The sequence below is a fragment of the Sinocyclocheilus grahami genome, unplaced genomic scaffold (assembly GCF_001515645.1).
Source record: "Sinocyclocheilus grahami isolate Dianchi unplaced genomic scaffold, SAMN03320097.WGS_v1.1 scaffold251.1, whole genome shotgun sequence".
In the NCBI taxonomy this organism is placed as follows: domain Eukaryota; kingdom Metazoa; phylum Chordata; class Actinopteri; order Cypriniformes; family Cyprinidae; genus Sinocyclocheilus; species Sinocyclocheilus grahami.
In genome coordinates this window covers 816,494-831,232 of record NW_015505430.1, presented here as the reverse complement: position 1 = coordinate 831,232, position 14,739 = coordinate 816,494, and the positions used below count along the sequence as shown (strand labels likewise).

At 39.0% G+C, this 14,739-nt stretch overlaps 1 protein-coding gene across 1 annotated transcript; it reads left to right on the top strand.

Moving 5' to 3' along the window:
- Nucleotides 1-1,566: 1,566 nt before the first annotated feature.
- LOC107598412 (hepatic leukemia factor-like) lies at nt 1,567-9,932 on the top strand. The gene is made up of 4 exons (XM_016289737.1): nt 1,567-1,850; nt 3,495-3,950; nt 6,095-6,348; nt 8,088-9,932. Exons 1-4 carry the CDS (start codon nt 1,655-1,657, stop codon nt 8,301-8,303), a joined length of 1,122 nt encoding a protein of 373 aa, XP_016145223.1. The 5' UTR covers nt 1,567-1,654; the 3' UTR covers nt 8,304-9,932.
- The last annotated feature ends 4,807 nt before the right edge of the window (nt 9,933-14,739 follow it).

Here is a 14,739-nt window from a genome sequence, read left to right as displayed (position 1 = left end):
CAGCTTGAAAGATCAAAGACCATTTTTAATATAAGTCCGACTGGATTCGTCTGAAAGAAGAAAGTCATAAACACCTAGGATGACTTGAGGGTGAGTAATGGGCTAATTTTCATTTTTGGATGAACTAACCCTTTAATAGAGGAAACATAATAAATGAATGCATAATAATGATACATGCTCCGGGCTCCAGACTAACAATTGATTGCAGTGGCACCAGCTCCACTGAGTTCTACAGATGGTGGCGCCAGAAGCAGATGTGATAGCGCTGGGGGCTTTGTGATTGTTGCAAATTGAAGAAAAGTTAGTTTTTCAAGGCACTTTGTGACTTTTTCTTCACACACACACAAAATGCAAAACTCTGACAAAATTTGATTTCTTAGTGATATATTTTATAACTGATTTTATAATCTCAAAATATAAAGCAAAAGTGGAAATTAATGACTAATAAGCCGAAAAGTGATCCTCTTTTGCCATTTACTGGTTACATTGGTAATTTGATATCTTTTGAATTTTAATAAGAGTTTGTTTACCTCAAAGTAAATTTTGGTTATCCTATTAAAAATAAAATTTAAATTGGATCATTTTTATAGCTTTAAAGTGCTGTAAATAGTTGTGTGAAATACTTGAAAGTCATTGAAAAGTGCTTGAACTTCTCTCAAAAGGTTGTACAAACCCTGAAATTAATAATGTAATAACATTCGACTGTGTCTGCCTCAACACCTTGGTTATATTTAGCGTTACTACTTCTGATTTTCAATGTCAGTGCTGTTTGATCTGTTTATAATAAACGCTTCTCATTGGATCTCGCAGCGCTGTGCAGTAACAGTGTCGTGAGAGCAACTGGTTCCCGAGTAAACTTGTTCTGAGCTCGGACCAGTTTGTGCTGCGCAGCTCAAACGAGTAGCGCCGTTTCGTCTGCCGTTTGATGTTTCTCATATGCACCAGTGTGACCGGCAGAAAAAAATGGTCGCAGTCTGGAGTCCTGATGCTGATTAACAATTCTTAATATCAAATGTGAGCCCTGTTTAGATTTATTTACTGTTCTTAAAGAATACTACCATTAAGATGTTAACGCTAGCACTTAAACAGGAAAAACCAGTCAAAGAACAAAAAATGTAATACAGATTATTGCCCTAAAGGCACAAGCCTTATCAAATTGTTACAGTTAAAACAACACATTTATGAGTAACGCAATGTAGCGTCTATGTATAGAGCCTAAGGGAGGAATGGAAAGAAATATGTGTATTGTAATGTAAATTGTGTCAATATTTTATTATGTTTTTTAGCAAAAGTCAATTATCTTTTTATCGTAGCTACACTTCAGGTAGTTGGAAGAGTGATTGTACGAGTTATCACTTTAGATCAGGTCTTGATTAAGTGTATTAATGTGTGACAGTCTGTCCACTTGCCAACTATGTATCCCATGTACTTTTCTCACCTTTTAGAGATGCCATACTACTTATAGCCAATCTCTTTTTCTTTAAAAGAAGAAAAGTAATAAGTATGTTTCTATCACTTTATTTACACATGATAAGCTGGTTTTTGTTGTTGTTGTTTCCACTGTTATCGTCATGTGATTGATTTCACGGCTACACAATAGTATTGAATCATCAAACATCTAGCGGTCAAAGGAGCTCAATCCGGCGGACGTTGGATGATGGCCAGGCCGCTTTCACAGCTCCTTCCACCGGACCTTCACTCTGCCGGAGCCAGTCCACAGTTTGGCAACAGTATCCAGGCTGGAGGCTCACTTAACGGAGGACACTTAAACTCCACTGCAAACTTAAAGTCGCTCCTGCAGCTCCCAGTGAAGGGCGACCAGCGCGTCAAAGACTGTAGTGAAATGAAGGGTGAGGAAACGCACCTGCTTCCCTGACACTCAGTGTTTATTATAACGCACTCCCTCTCAACCTTTTGTTTGTTCCCCTTTGGAAAGTCTAAATATTGTTAATAGTCACAAGGCTAGATAGTTTCCTTATTGGTCCGATTACTGATTATAAAAATGTGTGGTTGAACATGACAAATGACAGGGTCATGTGCAATTGTGCTTAAATCTCAGCGAGCCGCAGACAGGACATCACATGGGACTTAGTTGAAGAGATAAACAAGGCCAGGCTATTCAGCCACTTAGCTCACTATCCAGGTACTTTAAGGTCAGCTGTTGGCTAAGCCATTTTGTTTACAGTCATGTGCAATGCACAGTGTAAGCACACAGATGGAAGTTTTCCACTGCCTGTGAATACAACATTGTGAATATTGGAAAAGCTTCTTTATGGATTGCTGTCAGTGGCATTGTTTTGTACTGATTATCTGGTCAACATTAATAGAAATGGACCCTAAATAGGTGAGAAAAAAACTCTTATGCCAGTGTCAATCCACTTTCTGTGCAGACGACTTTTGAATCATTTGTTAAAACCACTGCAGTAAATTTTGAACACTGATATTTTTCAAACGGTACGTAAATGATTCAAGAACAGTTTTTGCGCTTTTGGTGTGGTTAATTGTTTTTAAGCTTGAGTATTTTTTTTAGTGACATTCTGCTGTTTATTGTAGAGAAGAGAATTCAAAGTTAAAACATGTTGCAGTAAAATTATGGTTTGTTTTTATACAGTATAGCTAAACCAGAAATGTCTAATCTCAAACTCTCTTTTCTGGTTCTGGTTTCCTCACCAATGCACCATAAAATGCCTGATTTAGCCTAACTAGTGTTGTTAAGATTTTAGACCCCACCCTAGAGTGTCTCAGACCCCATCTAAATACTTTAAGACGGAAACCTTAAAGACCTTCAGATTTAAGACATTCAGACGCCATGTCCGTTTTCACATTGTTTTTAGCATTGCTTCACTCCTGTAGATTAGAAGCGGTTTTATACCAACTAAACTTAACCAGTATCCACGTAACTCAATATACACTACACTATATCTCAATCTATATCAGAGCAATGCATCTTTGAAAAATTGCTATGTTACACTAGTGTAATATTGTGTTAAACAATACACGTCTGACTTTGTGTTACACCTGTTGCCTTTTCCATCATGGCTTTGTTTCAGCCATAATACCATAGTTCTGTAACATTTAGCCATTGTTCAGCTGTATGGTTGCTGAACTACAAAGTTAAGCAGTGTCACTGCGGTGTAACATTGTAGTTGCTTTACCATGGTTCTTCAGGAATATCGAAAAACATCAATCTTTTACATGTTTAAAGGAAAGTATTTCAAAGGCTCTTCATTTTGCATTGATGCACTGGGAACTATTCACATGTGTTGACATTGCAGAGGTAGTTCTCCCAGAGTGATGTGAAAGTTGCTGGGAAGTGTTATTCTGTCCCTAACTACGTAATATGAGCCCATCAGAAATATTGCTCTCTTGAAGTCTATAAAAGTCAATATATGTGTTCATAAGAACAACTAGAATGTCTTTTTAGATGGTTTGAGAGTGTTCAATTATGAGAGTAAAATTATATGCAGATTAAGTTGGATTTCACTTTCTCATAGGTAAGGACAGGTTGGATATTGATGAAGACTCTCTCAGTCGTTGTCCTCTGCGCAACGGCTGCAGCAATGGACTAGTCACTGACAGCAACGGTGCAGGCACGGGCAACTTCTCTAACGGCAACAACAGTTCCTTCCTGGGCCCGTTGCTATGGGAACGAACATTGCCATGTGATGGCGGTCTGTTCCAGTTGCAGTACATGGATCTCGAGGAGTTTCTGACAGAGAACGGGATGAGCAACATGCACAGTACCTCAAACTCCACCTCGGCTCAGATACCCTCGCAAAGCTCTCAGTCCGCCGTCCCCAACCAGGGTTCCCAGTGCCTCCCCACCTCGCCCCCACATTGCTCCTCATCCTCCTCACCGACATCCACCACCGCCTCCTCCTCGCCCTCTCTGCTCGGGCTGGACATGCACACGCCGCAAAGCATGATGGGAGCTGCAGAATGCTTGCATGGTGAGTTTGCATTCGCAGTTCAGAGATTTAACTAGCTGTGAAAGATAAGCTAGACACGATGTTAGAAACCTGCGAGACGAACAGTCTGGAGGTAAGCCATCGAGATGAAGAAAGGAAGCACTGTGGGCCGAAAATGAGGTCTACACAGAACAAACACTTACCTAATTTTGCTTACAAGAAATTCCCCTGGATTTCGTTCTGTTTGGAAGTTGTAAAAAGTACCAGACTGTCCCATGGGTGTGTGCTACTGTGTAGTTTCAGAGTATTAATGGTTTGGGTGTGTATGTTGTTGAGTGTGTATAGATGCACATGGTGCGTGTTGTAGGCTTCACTGTCGAGAGGTTTGGCCAGTTTTTGGGAGTGAGTGTTACAGGGTGTGCAGCTGTTTGTGCTATGGCGAGTGAGTTTTGTTTTATAGGTACGTCACGTGTTAACATTGCATATTTTTTGTGTCATCAAAATTAATTACTTGAGTAACGGCTGTTTAAAAGGTGAGTGGGAATTTTGCGTGCTTGTTATTAGAAAAGAATGGGCTGGTTAGAAATAAACAAAAAAGAAAACTGCAGTATGACTTGCAGGGTTGACAAAAAGGATATACAAAGATAAATAGGGATGGCAGCAAGTGAAAAGAAAGGAAAATAATTTGATATAAAGCCGAGAACAAGACAGCGATTGAAAGGCCGGTAAATAAACAGTGGTAGACACACAGGTGAGCCAGGAGCAAAGAATGAAAGGCAGAGATGCTGTGTGTGCGGTTGTGCTCGCATGTTTTTAAATCTCTTCCTCTTCTCACACGCTTGGTCCATGTGCGCTCGCTCAATCACGTGCCGAGGCAGGCAGAGTGAGAGCGAGGATGGGGGAGGGGCAGAGGAGAGGCGGTATGTGTGGGAGTGTGTGCGAGTAACACACAGGGAGCGATTGAAAGATTGAGATGGAATGACTTAGTGCGTGTTGTACTTCCGATTAGATGTTTGTTTACATTTCTAGAGTGGCTGAGGAGAGAGAGATTAAAAGTGCTACTGGTAAATATTTGGAATGTTCTGTGTGATTAAAAAGCACATGCAGAAGCCACCACATCACATACTTGCACAGATTTTATCAAGCCATCTCAAAAAAAAAAAAGTGCATGTGCTTCAGTGGACAGTAAAGAGAGGATAATTGCCAAATGGGGTTAAAGTTACCCTTAAGGGCACTTAACAGATTTAGATTAGGTTTATTGCTCAAAACATAGCAACAGTAGTTATCATGACAGGGTTCACGTTAACTGTGTAAAGAAATAATGCATTGTAAGTAACCTTTTTTTTCAGTACATGTTATATTATCCATTTTAAATACATTTTTAAAAAATGATTTTCTAATTCCACTGACAAATTGTGTATATTGGTGTCAGAGAATGTACTTTTATGTTATATATTTATATATAATTATAAGAAATGTATATATAAATGTATATAATTTTTCTTACCCCTGTCTTTTTCTCATTTAATGATAAAAAAAATATTAGTGAGGTTTAAAATTGGCCAATGTAGAAAAATAAACGTAATTCAAGATATATTCTTTGAAAACAAGTCTTAATAGCTAGCTTTGCTTCTCAGTTAAATTGATCTATATATCTATGATATATATGTATGTGGTTAATAGTGTGTGTGTGTATATATATATATATATATATGTATGTGTATATGTGTATATATATATGTATGTGTATGTGTATATATATATATATATATGTATGTGTATGTGTATATATATAGATTTAACTGTCCAACTCTTGCTTAAGTTATTTCATTGTAGTTATTTGCCTGTACATGGGTGTAAGGTCTAAAATATAAGTAAAAAATACATTCATACAAACATTGAATGAATAAATAAATGTAGTTTGGTTGCGTTAGCATAAATTCACTATCAAATTTTTTAGAGGAATGAAACGGCCAGTTTAAATATTCTGAAATGCAGAGTTTAGGGTAGAAATGTTGGAAAATGGAAAAACAAGCGAAGGATTAATGGATCGAGTTGTTGTCTGCTGCCTGTTACTGCCCTCTTGTGGGTCTTTTGGGTAATGTTTTGCGAGTCCTCTCATTCTGAGTGCATGCACATAGCAGCGTGACTTAATCAAAGCATCCACTTTGTGCTTATACCATCAGGCACTCCGCCAGGCAGCTTGGAGCCAATGCCCTCACCTTCTTCCACCACATGTCCACCACTCCCTACTCCACCCATCGCTAACTGCAATGAAATGTTGGCGCCCTTTGACCCTGATCCTGCGGACGTTGCACTGTCGAGTGTACCTGGACAGGAGGCATTTGACCCCCGTAGGCATCGGTTCAGTGACGAAGAGCTCAAACCTCAGCCCATGATTAAAAAGGCTCGGAAGATGCTGGTCCCTGATGACCTGAAGGTGAGAAGCTCAATGCAGCAGCATACTATGGACATATATAATTTATTATAAACACTTGACATGGTGAAATGAAAAGGAGATCCTAACATAATTATAAGTGGAGCATGTGCCTTCAGCACATGTGGATGTGGATTTTGTGAAACGTGTACAATTTGTTTATAGACTTAATAGCTTACAGTCAATATTATTGTGCAGCTGTCTTTTTAAGCTTCAGTAGTCATCTATCAGTGTGTAGAATTTTCTTACTGATTATTTGGCAAAGATTAATTAAATCTTTTTTGTTTTTGTGCTCCACATTGATAGATATTGGCTGGAAAATTCCACCCTCATTTTGTTCAACAGGTCTGACATTCTTAATGCTTCTATGCAAATTCAGTAATACAGATACCAGGCATGTTTGCATCAGTACAGACAGTGACACTGTGACATTGCCATTCATTAATAACAGTAGATTTCAAAATGAAGATATGAAAAACTAAAGTCATAATTGGTTTCCTAGACCTGTTACTTGCATAGTTTTAGAATTATGAAGTAACAGGCAGTGATTTATAAAGCATGTCACATTGACTTCATTGGGAAATGGGTGGTAGCATAGCTTATTATATCTCAAGACTAAGGCAGATGTCTTGGAAACCAAGGTTCTCAGATATATCAGCTTTTTTGTTATAAAGGGCCCAGCAGTCAAAAGGGGAAATTCCTTTGTAATCACAATGACCTCTTCTCTGGGAACAAATAGATGTTTTGAATACTTGGAAAGGAAGCTACATTCTTAATGTTTTGAGTTTTTTGTTTTTTTAAATATAAGAGTTAAAGTGATAGTTCACCCAGAAACAAAATCTGTCATTTACTCACCCTGATGTCATATGGAATTGGATCCGTGGAACGGATTTTTTTATTTTTTTGAGGAATATTTCCACTGTTTTTGTCCAAACAATGTTGTTTTATTTTTATTTATATACTATTATAGTATTTACATGTTGAATTAGCTTTTATTTTTATATTTTCAGTTTTCATTTTAACTTAAATATTTCTATTTTGATTCTTTTTTTAAACTTATTTTATTTCAGTTAGTTGCCAAGGCAATTTTTTTAAATTTAAGTTTTCCATCTAATGTTTATATTTTAAGTCCGCTTTATAATGAATGATTTTTTTTAATGAATGAAAACAAATTTGAGTTGTTAACACTGATTCAAAACAACACTGTATCCCATTGAGTTGCATTGTATGGACATAAAACAGTGAGTAAATGTAGACAGAATTTTAGAATTCATTTTTGGGTGAACTGTCCCTTTAAATAATGGAGGCTTGTAAAAAGTAAATGCACTAGATGAACTGATGAATGGTATTTTAATACATTCTAAACTTTAAATAAGTGAATAAATTATTATTTGGAATTTGAAAAACTGAAAAAGAAATTATATCATGATAACTGCCAGCCAGACTTATGAGAATGTATTTAGTGTTTTTAAGACATGATTTGTTATTGGTTTTCTCATGACATTTAATTTACTGTTCCTCACTACTATACTGACAGAGCCACAGCAGCACTTTGTGTGTAGTCAAATCTCAGACGTTTCTCACTGGAATGTCACTCAAAGTTGCTAAAAAGACTCAGAGTCTTCGCAAACAAGTACATATCAACACACAAATCCCTGTCACACATCTGGCAAAGCTTCCCACCTACAACTGTTGGCAACCTATGTGTTCTAACATGTTCTTTTATTTCTTTTTTCTTTAAGGATGAGAAGTATTGGAGTCGTCGTTGTAAGAACAACGAGGCCGCAAAACGTTCTCGTGATGCGCGACGACTGAAGGAGAACCAGATCTCCGTGCGCGCCTCCTTCCTTGAGCGCGAGAACGCTGCACTCAGACAGGAAGTAGCCGACATGCGCAAAGAGCTCGGCCGGTGCCGTAACATCCTGAACAAATACGAGAGCCATCACTTGGATCAATAAGGAGACGAAGAAAAAGTGTTATGAGATGATGGATTGAGAACACAGTGAATGTCCTTATGATAGCTAAAAGACAGACGAAAGTGCATCAAATATATGGCATGATGTATGAAGGACGGCACAAGAGCTCGAGTTTTAAACTGGAGTGAGAGAGCATGTCACCTCTCTTAAATTTGTTTTTCTCAGTAGGTACCATGGCAAGATTTTAATTATGGAAGAGAATTGTATATTTTTATATTATAGAAATATGCTCAGTGGGGAGAGGAAAATTTTGAAAATAATTTTTTTATATTTTCTATAGCTTTTGGAGGGCTGTAAAGTAGTGGCAGAGGGAACTGGTTAAGTTATCATTGTAATGTAAAATCAGGTTCATGTGGAATTTTTTGAAGCGATCAACTCTTTAGATCTTGTGAAGGTTAAAAAATGAGGGGCAGAATTAAGCCTAGGCAAGAACATCAGAAACATTTCAGAAAATAACTTTCTAGAGAAATTCAACTGTAAAATATTGAGGAAAAAAATATACATTTAAATTTGTATAGAAATGTTATTCTAGATTTATTCAAGCACTTAAGTTGTGATAAACCTGTGCTTAATATTTGGCAAAGTTGACCGAGACAACCACGGATGAGGGGAATGACAGGTGCATCTCAACTCTTTGGGGAAGAACATTGTTTATCAGTCTACTGCTGATATTTATTTGTCATTCTCAAAGGAAAACTGACCATGAAATGATGGTAAGAAGATGGTAAAGAAAGACATGCATTAATTATATTTTATCTGCATTTATTGTGTTTATTCATTTAACGGTGAACTCAGTAGGATTCTTTCTCTTCTTAAAGTTGGTATCTCTTGTCTACAATGTACTTAACTTTTTATAGGAATCTCACTCACACTTGCAAACAAAAAACAAAGTTTTTTAGCAGCAGCATACATCCACAATGTGCAGATCTTAAGTGAACTTGCAGAGGCTGTTCTTGCTGTGCAAAAACACAATTTGGACCTCTATGGATTGAATATATGGGACATGACTTGTATAGAATGGTTCCTTGTATTGGATGCACCGTAAACTGCATTTTAAAACAGGTCGATATGTAGACACATGTCTGCGCTTTTGCACCGTTTGAACAATATTGAATTTTTACAACCTGATTACCGGTGTCAGTACAAATGTTTCAAAATCTATTCGTTTTGTGGTTCCATGTTATTTCTCCAGTCATGTCTGTTTCTTTCCTTAACGACCATTAAAGTAACTTCTCTTATTATGAATTATTGATCTGATCATTATTACTATTGTTGTTAATACTACAAATGAATTATTTTTAGTTGTTTTATTACCTTGATATTGTCTATTTGAATGCAAGTCTCCTCTCAGCTGTGGAGATGGTCACTTCCTGTTTGTTATAGCATTCATTGTCAACACCAGCTGAAAAGTGTTGTCGTGACAGCCAGGTCAATTTGTGTATCAGAGGAATGCTGGGGGGAAAAAAACTCTGCTTCCCCAAAATAAATGGATTTTTTTCTGTACACTAGCATTATAAAGACCCATCATAACTTCTGCGCTGTCTTTCTCTTTTTTGTGCATGTAGGTGTTTAAGCTAACTGCCTTTTTTTATTTTTTTTGCCCAGTAATTTGCCGCCTCAGAAACCATATACTTTTGCAGATGGATTTTGGGTAGTGTAGTTCTTACTTTTCTGCACTTCCACATGTGGATGACTATGAACATTTGGTGTTGTGACTTGTTTTTTGATGTACAAATGCCCTAATGCACCAGTGTTACCCACACTGCACCTAGCCAAAGTAATGCAGGGGAATGTAGTCTTTTTCTCCAAGACCACAAATAAACTATTGTTCTTACTCACTAAACACTAAGGTTGTTTATTTTGCATGTCATGTGTGTGCCTGTTTTGTGTGCTACCACATGTAGTATCTTCCACTTCCGTACTAAACAAGTTTTCATAAAGTGCCGACCAGGATGATGCATGTTCTCCTTGAATTTTACACAGCATGAAGGAAGCACAACAGTCAAACACAGATGTTGCTTGTAGAAAACCTCTCAACTATCCAGCTCATGTGTTGCCATGCTGCAGTTCATAAAAGGCTATGCCCTTAAATACAAACATTTATGAATAGAAAAAAATTGGAATGCAAAAAAACTGTTTTAATAAATCTGCAAAAATGTCAACAATTCTGTGTTTTTCTGTCAATATGGGGTGCTGTGTGTACATTAATGAGGAAAAAAATTAACTTAAATGATTTTAGCAAATGGCTGCAATATAACAAAGAGTGAAAAATTTAAGGGGGTCTGAATACTTTCCGTACCCACTGTATATTGCAGATAGAATGTGACTCGGTGGAAAAGCGGTTTATTGAATAAGTGTAACAGATAATAAAGGAATAATGTCTCAGGCTGCATCTCTTGCACATTGCGGCTGGAGCACCAGTAGATGTTTGGGATTGTTTATGATAGACAACATTCTCCTTTCACTCAGAGGAATATAATGTGCTGACATTTTTGTACAGAATTTTTGTGGCTCAACCTACACTGTAAAAATGAAAACATGCTCAAGGCACTATTTTGATTCCTTCAATTTCCGCAGAAGAACCCAATGATTCCCAACCAGGGGCTGAGTCACACAAGGGACAACAAGATGGCTTAAAATTATTTTAAATAAGACTAAATATGCTTCAAAACAAGCTTAAAAGGGTTCTTAAAAGGGTTCCTTCAACAACTGTTACATTTATTTAAGAACCAGGGTTCTCACGTCTTGGAAAACCTGGATATATGTGGTAATTTATATGAAGGAATTTTAAAAGTGTGATTTCTAGACCTGACAAAGTCATGGAAAGTAATACAATATTAAAAAGGACATTTATAACTAATATAATGTTCATTAGTCCATCTTTTTACAGTCCTTATTACAGGTTTAGCTGATTTCAATTTCTGCCTGTAGGTCGGCATAAGATGAACCAGACAGTGATCAGAGGGTAACACTTTACTTGAAGGGGTGTGCATAAGACTGACATGACACCTTCATAATCATGACATGACACATGTCATGAATATGAAGGAGGTTTTATGCATGTTTATGACAACTGTCATTAAGTGTCATTCGCTCAGTTATGTCATTTTTAATGCAAATATGACATTATTTGACCTAACCCTACCCCTACCCTTACCCCTAACCATAGCCCATAACAAAGACATCTCAAACAATGTCATCTTTGCATTAAAAATTACATAACTGAGCGAATGACACTTAATGACAGTTGTCATAAACATGCATTAAAACCCTTAATATTCATGACATGTGTCATGTCATGATTATGTAGGTGTCATGTCATGATTATGAAGGTGTCATGTCAGTCTTATGCACACCCCTTCAAGTAAAGTGTAACCGATCAGGGAGCCCCAAAGCTGCCCGGGACAGAGTGATATCTTTATTGTGATGTAACAGTGGTCCAGTATATTACTGTCTCTGGTAGGACATGTAACATGCTGTCTGTATTTTGGCAGTTCACGTGTGAGGTTTGCTTTATTAAAATCCCCGTGAATGATTATAACAGAGTCCGGGAGTTGTTGGTCTGTGTCAGTACCGCCGCTCCATATACGCAGAGTACGCAGTTTGCGTAGGGCACCAACTCCCAGGGGGGCACCATGTTGCTCCAAAAAAACATCACTTTTAGGTACGTTCATAAGCCTGTGAAACATTTTTGGATGTTGACGTTAATAACTTGTTTTAATGTCGGTTATAATATCACCGCCGCATCTGTAATGATCTTTAAAAAAAGCATCATATGACCCCTTTAATGTTCAAAAAACACATTATTTAGCCGTTTTGTTGGGTAGAGAGCGGAGATTCGCCCACACTTGCTCTTACAGACACTTAGGGGCCGTTCGCATATTGTCTCTTTTGCGAGCTCAAGTTCGTTATTTCAAATGTAGACGCGCTGCAAGCACGTGCAAATAGAGAGTGACACGGTCGCGACGCGCATGCCGTGCGACGCGCTTGTTTATTTCCAGGCATGTCCGCACGTAGCGAGATAAAAACATCTCAACTTTTCAGAATGCCGCAAGTGCACCGCAGGTCATTTGACAAGAACCAACCAATCACCTTTACCCTTTCTGTAACAACATTGAAAGCTCAGCCAAGATGATAGCTGTACAGGGATAGCCATTTTTAAATTAATGTAGTGTAAATTTAGTAGCAGATCTACTGTAAGCGGTTTTCAGTGCTGGAAATCCATTTATACTTTGCTGAAACTTCCGCGTCGTCATGGAGAGTGCAGGTCATGGTTGCTTAGAATCAGAATCAGAATCAGAAAGAGCTTTATTGCCAAGTATGTTTGCACATACAAGGAAAGTGTCACAAGCTTCCAGTACACGGAGACAACAACAAGTGTCCCACTTCAGGTCCTGAGAGATGGTGGTGCCCAGAAACCTGAATGACTCCACTGTAGTTACAGTGCTATCCATGATGGTGAGTGGGGTGCAGGGGGTCCACGAACATCTCCACAGTTTTGAGGGTGTTCAGCTCCAAGTTGTTAAGACTGCACCAGACAGCCAGCTCTTTAACCTCCTGTCTGTAAGCAGACTCGTCTCCATCCTTGATGAGACTGATGACTGTAGTGTCATCTGCATACTTCAGGAGCTTGACAGAGGGGTCTTTAGAGGTGCAGTCGTTGGTGTAGACGGAGAAGAGCAGTGGGGAGAGGATAAGCTGAGCTCACGTGTGCTTGCGGAGGGATGTAAATACTCACGAGAATGAACGAGTGAAACTCCCGCGGCGAATAGAACGGCTTACAGTTAATGTAGATCGGAACAGCACATCTTCTTTAACACTGTTACATCTGTACACCACCTTTCGTTGATGTAAAAGCATGTCCCGCCGCCACGTGATTTCCCTGTTGATTCTGCGTCGCGGTCCGCTCTGAACAGCTGAAAACCGGGAAGTTGGAGCGCGCTGTCCGGAATGGCATCATTCAGCCAGGTTTCCGTGAAACACAGAGCAGCAGAGTGTGAAAAATCCTTATTTGTCCGGGAGAGCAGAAGAAGTTTGTCCGTTTTGTTGGGTAGAGAGCGGAGGTTCGCCATATGGATGCTCGGCATGGCGTTCTGAATCCGCGCTTCCTGAGCTTCACTAGCGCGCCGCCTCGCTTCCCCCGTCTGCGCGTCCTGAAGCGCTTGATCAGCGCAGCAGCTCCGCCAAGTACAACGTTCAGCAAAACGTCCAAATAAACGAAATCCGGTAGAAGATTGTGTGGTGTGTTCTGCCGAATGTTCAGCAGCTCATCCCTGGTAAAACTGATCGTGTTTGAGAAACAAAAAACAGGAAAAACGAACAAAAACAGTACAAACACTGGAGAGCCAAACACTGCGGCTGCCGTCTGCGGCGCCATCGTATCATCCATCATAGCAACGGCAGATGCAACGAGAGTGCAAGCTACCGAGCACTTTGGAAAAAAGGAGAAAGCTGCGCGGTTAGCATTTTCCACGCGGTTTTAGGTGCGACATGTGAACGGCCCCTTAAAATGCTTGAACAGCGCCGCTGCTCCATCAACAACAATGTTCAGCAACACATCAGAGTAATCAAAAACCGGTAGAAGATTGTGTGGTGTGTACTGCTGAATGTTAAGCAGTTCATCCCTAGTAAAACTTATTGTGTTTGAAAAACAACAGACAGGAAAATCTTACCAAAAAAACCCATTAAAACAACTGGAGAGCTCCTCACCGAGGCAGCCATACTTGGCACCATCTTGACTTTATCAGCTAAACCTGTAATAAGGACTGTAAAAAGATGGACTAATGTAGCAGAGCGGGATTTACAAGCCTGCTTCGACTGCACTGATTGGAGTGTTTTTAAGCTGCAGCCACCAATCTAGACGAGCTCACGGATTCTGAAACATCATACATCATGTCTCTGTGAAGATATGTGCATTCCTACCAGGACTCATTTAACTTACAACGACAAAACATGGTTCACTGCAAAACTCAGACAGCTCTGTCAGGCCAAAGAAGATGCCTACAGATAGGGCTGTGCAAAAAATTTAATGCGATTTTCATGCGCATCTCGTCAGTAAAGTCGCTTCTGGTGATTAGTAGTAAATCTCCAGCACGTGCTTTCAGATGGAGCATGTCTACTGCGAATATCTCTTGGCTAAAAGCGGTGACATGCAGTTTTTGAAGTAGAAAGGGCACACACTGCAAAGGCGGGATATCCCTTGACACAGACTTGTTAGAGCCAATCAGAATCAAATGAAAATGCATTATTGCATATAACGAGTATGAAACATGCTCCGAGTTGCTTCAGAAAACAAAAAAATAGAGCAACAACAAAAGCATGTTGCTGAAAATGGGTTTATTATTGAAAATGCAAACTGATTGTCTGCCAGCAGGAGGCGCTGTGAGAGCGGTGGAACTAACGGTTTCTTCAGTAATGG

Bases quoted from the DNA above. Each gene is read 5' to 3' on its own strand.
- LOC107598412 (XM_016289737.1), top strand. From the start codon at position 1,655: ATGATGGCCAGGCCGCTTTCACAGCTCCTTCCACCGGACCTTCACTCT. The intron at 1,851-3,494 runs GTGAGGAAACGC...ACTTTCTCATAG, and splicing joins AGACTGTAGTGAAATGAAGG to GTAAGGACAGGTTGGATATT. The intron at 6,349-8,087 runs GTGAGAAGCTCA...TTTTTCTTTAAG, and splicing joins TGGTCCCTGATGACCTGAAG to GATGAGAAGTATTGGAGTCG.